This window comes from Oncorhynchus kisutch, linkage group LG14 (genome assembly GCF_002021735.2).
Source record: "Oncorhynchus kisutch isolate 150728-3 linkage group LG14, Okis_V2, whole genome shotgun sequence".
Lineage (NCBI taxonomy): Eukaryota > Metazoa > Chordata > Actinopteri > Salmoniformes > Salmonidae > Oncorhynchus > Oncorhynchus kisutch.
The window spans coordinates 59,218,259-59,227,092 of record NC_034187.2 but is presented as its reverse complement, the minus strand read 5'-3'; the positions used below and the strand labels follow the sequence as shown (position 1 = coordinate 59,227,092).

Below are 8,834 nucleotides of genomic sequence, written 5' to 3'. Positions count from 1 at the left end.
AACCTAATATTCGAACTGGGCCCTGGGCAGCCAAATTCTGATCTTTTTTTTACTAATTGATCTTTTGACCAATCAGATCAGCTCTGAAAAATATTTTGATTTGAAAATATCTAATGTGATCAGTGGAAAAATGATCAGAATTGAGCTGCCTGTGTAAACGCAAACATAGTGGCGGGTAATAGATTATTCACTCCACATGTTACCGTTTACCTTGTGAGAACGTATATTCTGATGGAGAGTAACGTTGTTCCAATTGGTAGAAAGGTGCAGCCAATTGCAAATACTTCCTATATATACCTAGGAGAGACATCAGCTGTCATACCGTTTTCAGCATTCGGTGAGGCATTGTATGAAACCATGACTTGGCAAAGGAGCGCACTGCTTTTTTTCCCGGTTTGGCTTTGCTTTGCATTGCCTGCATCGGGATGGGAGCGCGTTTCCGAAGAGGCAACCTTTGCCCACCACAACCTTGACACAGAGGAGAATTATACCGAAGACAAGGCTGTAGTGCAACTTGGAGACCCCGCCAATGTCGATCTTAACGCCGACCGTGGATTCCAGGTGCAATTCGAGGAGGTATCAGATGCAAAAAAGTGGGTATCCGTTACCGAAGCTGCCCCAGTCAGTTTAGCGGTTCTGTGCGGTGAGGATGAGTTTAAAGTAACACTGCCAGCTGGTCCAATGAGTGAAGTCAAGATTTTGGGTAAGTTATTTATAGGTTTAAAGATCATCAAATGCAATTGGACTACTTTGCTCATTTTTTACTTTCCCTACAGGACCCAACAGTATGCTCTCTGTTCTTGACGCCCCGGAATCCTGTGGATACTCCTTAAATCGAGGACAATATCAGAACGCCCTAACTGTCCGCTTTTCAGGCTGCCTCATTAGTCGTCAGGTAGGGTTTTTGCCTTTCCAATTTTAAATTATACATTTAATGGTGTAAATGTGTCATTGGAATGATTGTACATTTCTTGCCACACTGACTCTGCAGGCTGGGCGGTACACCTTGATGGTGTTGTATGTCAATGAAGCTGGCATAATGGATGTTTCTACAGTGTCCTGTGCGGCTAGCCCCAAATCCTCGTTGTCCTCGACCGTCCACCTGCCCCTCTCTAATGGTCTTCGCAATGCCCATGGTGGGCCTCCTTCAAAGTGTCTTAATCCCACCCCTCGCAATCCCAGCGCTCAAAATCCCACCAAATATCCTGGTGAGTCTCATGAGATGTTTATTCTATTTCTTTGGATAAGCATCAATATTTGCTGTTATTGTGGTCTGAGGCAGTTGGTAAAGGAGCATTTTGTGAAATGTTTAACAATGCTCCTAAGAACGTTCTAACGATTAACTTGGTCTTGATATGCTTTTTGGAGACCTGGTCATTTTGACCAGTTCAGAGGTGCTATTGAAACTGGTATCTACTCCAGTGCTCAGATGGACTTCTATCCACTGGTCATTGAGTTTCCAGCTATTAGTGAACAAACAAATGCACCGACTTTACTGAGTTACAGTTCATATGGAAATCAGTCAATTGAAATGGATGTACTTTAGGTCCTAGTCTATGGATTGCACGTGACTGGGCAGGGGCACAGCCAATGGGAGGGTATAGGCCCACTGGCTGGGCCTGGCTCTCCAGTGAATCTGAGGAAGGCTTTTCCCCACCAGGGCTTTATTACAAATACTCCTTAGTTTCATCAGCTGTCTGGGTGGCTGGTCTCATATGATCCCACAGGTAAAGAAGCCGGATGTGGAGGTCCTGGGCTGGCATGGTTAAACCTGGTCTGCGGTTGTGAGGCTGGTTTGCACACTGCCTAATTCTTTAAAATGGAGGTTTCTGCATGCCAATTGCATGCTCCCTGAACTTGAGACATCTGTGACATTGTGTTGTGACAGAACTGCACATTTTATTGTACCCAGCACAAGGTCCACCTGTGTATCGATCATGCTATTTAATAAATCAAATGTATTTATATAGCCCTTTGTACATCAGCTGATATCTCCAAGTGCTGTACAGAAACCCAGCCTAAAACCCCAAACGGCAAGCAATGCAGGTGTAGCAGCAGCACAGTGGCTAGGAAAAACTCCCTAGAAAGGCCAAAACCTAGAGAGGAACCAGGCTATGTGGGGTGGCCAGTCCTCTTCTGGCTGTGCCGGGTGGAGATTATAACAGAACATGGCCAAGATGTTCATAAATGACCAGCATGGTCTCATCACAGGCAGAACAGTTGCAACTGGAACAGCGGCACGGCCAGGTGGACTGGGGACAGCAAGGAGTCATGTCAGGTAGTCCTGAGGCATGGTCCTAGGACTCCGGTCCTGAGAAAGAGAGCATACTTACCTTCACACAGGACACCGGATAGGACAGGAGAAGTACTCCAGATATAGCAAACTGACCCTAGCCCCCCTGACACAAACTACTGCAGCATAAATACTTGAGGCTGAGACAGGAGGGGTCAGGAGACACTGCGGCCCCATCTGATGACACCCCCGGACAGGGCCAAACTGGAAGGATATAACCCTACCCACTTTGCCAAAGCACAGCCCCCACACCACTAGAGGGATATCTTCATCCACCCAACTTACCATCCTTAGACAAGGCCGAGTATAGGCCACAAAGATCTCCGCAACTGCACAACCCAAGGGGGGGCGCCAACCCAATATCCTTCTTGCTGTGCCTCGGGTGGATGAAATATCTTGGCAAAGGATAAATAATGACTAACAGGGATGTAAACAGAATTAGCTTTCTTTACAAATGGAACAATTGAGTGTGCTTTCAGCTCATTAAACATGGGACTGACACTACATGTAACTTTTTTTTCTGAAGTATAATTAATTGGCTACTGATCCTCACTTCCAATGTTTTTTTTTTTTGTATTTCAGGCTGCAGTATTCCCCAGAACCAGCACTTGGCTTGTGGTTTCACTGGAATCTCGTCCTCCCAGTGTTTGGTGATTGGTTGCTGTGTGGATTCGGCAACTTCCGCCTGCTTCTACCCAATGGATGGTAAATACTCTTTCACAGGGCAAGATGTTTGGCTTTGAATAGTGAGGACTGATGTGTACTGTCTCCCTCCCCAGAGTGCACTGCAGACCATCAGTTTATCTTTGCCGTTCACCATAACTTCACCACTTTCCCTGTGACTCCCACCAAACTTGTGGCTGCTGGGAAGTCTAGCTGTGGCCCAGTCATTGTCACTGATACGTTTGTGGTCTTCAAGTTCTCAGTCACTGAATGTGGAACTCGCTCATATGTAAGTGGACAAGAATATTACGCCCTCTGGAATCCTCCTGGTGTGGTTGATCCACACAATTACTTTATTGTTTTGATCTTAATTAGGAAATTGGCAATACCGTGATCTACACAGCAGAGGTACAGACGGCCGTCCGAACCCTTAACCTGAAGTATGGCGTAATATCCAGAGACAACCCCCGCAGGTAATTCAGATGTCACATTTTGCAGCAAACAAAATGGGCATTGCTTATTGGACAGTTTCTTCAGTTTGGTGTTTAATGAACATCTCAATGTCTACACCTTCTAGATTTCCATCTTTGCTATATGCCTTTGTCCTAGTGTTCCTATATATTGAGCTGATTCACCAGTTAAGTAGCTCAAAGTGTGTAACTTCAAGTATTGCTGTTGCAAATGCCACGAATACTTGGCACTTTCAGAATGTAATTTAATCGCACTAATTGAGGAATCATTAACTGCACCTGCTGAGATTGACTAGTACCCCCCCCCCCCCCCCCCCATGTCCATCTCTAGAGTCATGGTTGAGTGCCGCTACCCTAAAACGCTGGGTACCCTGCCAACAGTGGCGAGTGTGGGCTACATGGTGAAAAGCCCCAGTGTAACATTCCCTTCAAAGGTGACATCCAAGGGACTGTTTGGTGTCGAACTCAGGATTGCTGAAGGTATCTGGCTGACATGTAAACACGCAATGGCCAGAACATAATGGTTACTGTCTCATTGTTGCGGATACTTTACATTGCTGACAAGCCCAATGCTTAAATTGTTCTTTTACCTCCCCCACCAGACGAAACCTATACCAAGTACCTCAAACGGCACCATCAGCCCCTGCGTCTCTTCCTGGGTAAACTTGTGTATCTAGAAGTTCGTCTGACTTCTCCAAATCCAGAGGCGACACTTTTGGTCAACTACTGTCTGGCTTATCCCCGCTCTGCCAAGAGCGTTCTGGTGCTCATTCACGAAGGGTAAACCTTGCTCTTGAACAGCCATTGGCTTTTATTAGAGGCTGAGATGGGATGGATGGACTCCAATGTTCTCTTAATTTTGGCAATGAGTCCCTTTATGTACTTACCCAGAGTCAGGTCAACTTGCGGCTCCGTTTGTCTGTATGCAGTTGAAGGAATTTTCTAACCAGCTTTGGCACAATGAAGACTAGGTATCTGCTAGCTTTAGCTAATGACACTACCAATCACTTCCTTCATAGGGGCAGACAAATGGTATCTAAGTTCATCTCTATCAAAAGTAGATAAAGGGCCTCATTGCCGAAATCCTGAAGGATCCCTTTATGTCTAAACTTTGCCCTTTCCGTAGCCAAAGCATGACAGCCATTTTGTGACAGAACTCCTTATACCAAGGGTATTCAACTCTTACCCTATGAGTTCCAGAGCCTTCTAGTTTGAGGGCCTTGCGCTGCCAAGAGGAAGTTGTCATTGAGTTCTCTATCAATTTCTCACCTCTAGGTGTGCCAACCCTCAGGACCCCAATGTCTCCATCCTTAAATTCAGCAACCTGCCACAGAACCGCCACCAGCGTCGCTTCATGGTCCAAGCATTCCAGTTCATGGATCAACAGACCAACAAGTATCTGGATGAGGAGGTGAGGAAGCAGAATATGGACTAGGATTCACACCTTGATTGGTGTATTGTTACATGGTGAATGAGGCTTTCAAAAAGCTCTTTCTATTGTGTGATTTTTATTTTGAGTTGCACAAAGTCAAACATGTTTAGTTGGTTTTGACTCTCACTTCATTCCTCCTCAACAGATCTACTTCATGTGCTCTACTGAAGTGTGTATGCCCACAGTAAAAACTTGTGAAGAGCGCTGTTTTGATGGAATTAGGAGGTGAGGAAGACTGGGGACTTGCATCTTGATTCCCTGGATTGGTGTATTGTCACATGGTGACTGATGAACCAAAAAAGAAAAGTGAACTGTAGTTGGCCTACATTTCTTTACATTTTGTCCCATTAATTGTTTAGTTAGTATTTAATCTCACTTAATTTCTCCCTACCAGATCTACTACATGTGCTCTAGATAAAATAACTGAGAAGAGTGCTGCTTTAAATAAAAGGTGAGTCTTGTATATCTTTTGTTCCCAGACTTGAAAGTAACTTGCTTAAATAGGAGCACTTCTAGCTTTCACGCCTATTTTGTTTTTCCAGGTCTGACAATCTACAGGGTGACAGATCTGATGCTTGAACATGCTAAAGAAATGTGGTAATTTGACTAATGCATATTAAATATATTTTTTAAATCTTGCCTATTTAACCGAGTTGTATTTATTTTTGAGACTTAGGTCTGCTTTTAAACCTCTTTTGTGAAATTGTACACTAACAGTTTCTGGTATACTGGTTTGCTCTGCAGCGTACCGGACTTGGGCGACGTAACTAATTACTGTAGTTGTCAGCTTTGGTAAAATTGTGCATATGGCAGGTGTCATCACAAATTGATGTCTTGTGGTTACTTGGCTGTTTGGTGACCGACTTCTGTGTGCATTTTGATGCAGCCTAGAGGGATTTGTCTGTTTCAAGGACATTATACCAAGGCACTGTCAACAATGCTAATCATTCCCGGTCTGGGTTTTCTGTGCTTAGTGACTCTCTGGATACGGTTTCCCAAAAGCGGCTTAAGACTAAATTCATATTAACCATAGGATACTAATACATTTAGCCTGGATGTTTTGGGGAAACAAGGACCTGCGCAAGGCTGTGCCTCCCGTCAGCTCATGTTCATTTAACTTTATTAGCTTTTGACAGCCCTTGCTGGATTGGGGTGTAGTCATTATACAAAGACCTTAGCAAACAGTTGTGAAATGTTTAGCAACAATCCATTTACTCAATGTGTAACATTAGCAAATAACCATCTATTGGACATTCAGGGGCGTATTCACTAGGAGGGGCTAACCTGACTTTGTCCAATTGACAATTCTGGTTTTAATGTTTTCAGTTTGAGTAAACACTTGTTTTGGGATGCTATTTGTCTAAAGGAAGACACCCTTCCCCATTTACCCCTGGTGACGTTGCGTCATACCTGCACACAAACAATACTTCAAATTGACCAAGAAGCTCACAATGAATCCCAGACCCTACTAAATTGCCGTTGTCATGTGTTGCTGACAATTCCGAAGTTGACTTTCAGTGGCGCAGTGATCACTAAACGATGGACTTGGAGTACACTGACTTCAATGATGCAATTCATGCACCCCAATTTGTGACTTGTTTATAGCTTGGAAAACATCTAAAATTGGGAGCATTTGTTTTGTGTGAAGTCTCAGACACGCATGTGTCGTAATTATGCACACGTTTCAATTATTTTGTATGAATATTGGCAAACTCAAAACATATTGGGATGAGTGTTGGGATAGCGCTTTGCTTGAGCCTGCAGCCTTGCTTGGTCATTATCTAATTAGCCCCCTACATAATAACTTTCACTCCCTCAGCATTGGGACATTTGTGCATATGGCAGAGGTGCTTGTGAACCTGCAAATGGGGTGATTTAGGTTACCTCAGTCAGAAACCCTGCCCGTTTCTTCAAGCGACTTGCTTTAACCACACTGCTAGCCTTAAATGAAGACCAAAGCACATTTTTATGAAATAGCCCATTTTGCCTGTGGAAATTGAGTTGTGTTTCAACTTCACATTTCAAAATCGTATCGACAGCAAAAGATGCCAGGGTGGCGTTTTTGAATTTTAATCAGTTTACAATCTAGTCTTTCCTCTCGTAACTATAACCCCTCAACTACCAACATATTTTAAATGTATACTACCATTCAGAAGTTTGGGGTCACTTAATTGTCCACGTTTTTTAAAGCAAAGCACTTGTCCGTTGAAATACAGTGTAGATGTTATAAATGACTGTTGCTGGAAACAGCTTTTTTTATTTATGGAATATCTAGAGGCACGTTAGCATTTTTAAATGCTAAACTTGGATCAGCTACTTGATCATTAAACCCTTTCAGCTGTGCTAACAATTGCAAACTGTTCTGATTTAAAGAAGCACTAAAACTGGCATTTAGACTAGTTGAGCGTCAGCATTTGTGGGTTTGATTACAGGCTCAAAATGGCCAACAGACCTTCTGCAACTCGTCAGTCTTTTCTTGTTCTAAGAAATGAAAGCTACTGCCTTAAAACAAGAGATCGTGTTTGTATGGGGCTTTAAACTCAATAGTTTGCAAATGTAAAACATGTGACATGTATTAATGCCAAAAACAGAAGCCTCACATATCCTCAACTGGGAGCTTCATTAAATAGTACCTGCAAAACACCGGTCTCAACGTCGGTGAAGAGGTGACTGCGGGATGCTGGCCTTTCAGGCAGAGTTGCAAAGACAGCCATATCTCAAGCTGGGCAAAAGAACTCTGCCTTGAGGGCCAGCACCCCGGAGTCGCCTCACTGTTGGCGTTGATACTTTTGCAGGTAATATTGAATGAGGCTGCCAGTTGATTTGAGGTGTGTCTCTCTCTCTCAAACTAGACACACTCATGTACTTGTGGCCCGGGGCCTCCCACTCTTTCTATTCTGGTTAGACAGTTTGAAGTTCTATGAAGGGAGTAGTACACAGCGTTGTATGAGCTCTTCAGTTTCTTGGCAATTTCTCAGAACAAGAATAGACTGACGAGTTTCAGAAAAGCTCTTTGTCTCTGGACATTTTGAGCCTGTAATCGAACCCAGAAATGCTGATGCTCCAGATCCTCAACTACTCTAAAGAAGGCCAGTTTTATTGTTAAAAGAAGCAAGTTTGTTTAATGCATGTCTACTAGGGTTGTTAGCCCACCTGTCTATTTGGCTGGGTTTTTCCTCCCTCTTCTCTCTCCCAAAAGCAACACGGGCCTAATAAGAGATGGTTTCCTCTAAAGTAGTGAGTGACCATTTTAGAAAATCATGGGACAGTCTTTGGTTGCATGCTATTTTATGTCAATCATATTGCTGCAAAGCCTATAACTGATGCTTCGTGGTCTTATGCTGCCGTCTATTGGAAATATGTAGCTATTAAGTTAATGCACATAAAGACATTGAAGCAGCTGAGAAACTAATTTTCTTATTAATTCCTGAGATCGGTCTCAAACCTGCCCCACCTATCCCAGCCAATTGCTGGACTTTCACAGGTTACTTGGTCACACCCAGTTCAAACCACATTTAAAAAATGTAAATGAAGCTTGTTTATCAGGTGTTCTGCCTTGCAATAATACATATAAAATAACTGAACATGTTAACCTATGCAATTATTTTTGATTTCCCCCCCCCCCCCCCCCCATCAAAATGCTGTTGTACTATAATGGTATTTACTAACATTATTTCAACAAGTGTTCTAGGCTACCCTACCCAATAATTAGGGTTAAGGCTAAAATAGGTTATACCTATTGTAGGGTTTGACCCACATCAAATTACCCAGCAGCCATTTAGAAACATCAAATTGTCCAAAAAATAAACATCTAGTGGCAGTTTAAATCGGCTACATCTTGAAAAAGGACAGGGACATGCGTTTTGTTTAGGTTTACACCTTTTCTGAAAGTAAATATGGTTAACCATGATCAGAAAATGTTTTAATGGCCATGAGCCAGCCATCATTAGCACTATTGGTCATAACAATGTGTACC

At 43.2% G+C, this 8,834-nt stretch overlaps 1 protein-coding gene across 1 annotated transcript; it reads left to right on the top strand.

The window, feature by feature from the left end:
- The first annotated feature begins 294 nt into the window (after positions 1-294).
- LOC109903117 (zona pellucida sperm-binding protein 4-like) lies at positions 295-5,497 on the top strand. The gene is made up of 12 exons (XM_031788660.1): positions 295-703; positions 777-895; positions 992-1,208; positions 2,876-2,998; positions 3,073-3,245; positions 3,332-3,429; positions 3,758-3,906; positions 4,029-4,206; positions 4,702-4,837; positions 5,004-5,083; positions 5,253-5,309; positions 5,401-5,497. Exons 1-12 carry the CDS (start codon positions 358-360, stop codon positions 5,435-5,437), a joined length of 1,713 nt encoding a protein of 570 aa, XP_031644520.1. The 5' UTR covers positions 295-357; the 3' UTR covers positions 5,438-5,497.
- Positions 5,498-8,834: the final 3,337 nt, after the last annotated feature.

Excerpts from the sequence above, each read along its gene's own strand:
- LOC109903117 (XM_031788660.1), top strand. The coding sequence starts at position 358 with ATGACTTGGCAAAGGAGCGCACTGCTTTTTTTCCCGGTTTGGCTTTGC. Across the intron at positions 3,430-3,757 it reads TCCAGAGACAACCCCCGCAG|AGTCATGGTTGAGTGCCGCT; the intron begins GTAATTCAGATG and ends GTCCATCTCTAG. Across the intron at positions 5,084-5,252 it reads TGTTTTGATGGAATTAGGAG|ATCTACTACATGTGCTCTAG; the intron begins GTGAGGAAGACT and ends TCTCCCTACCAG.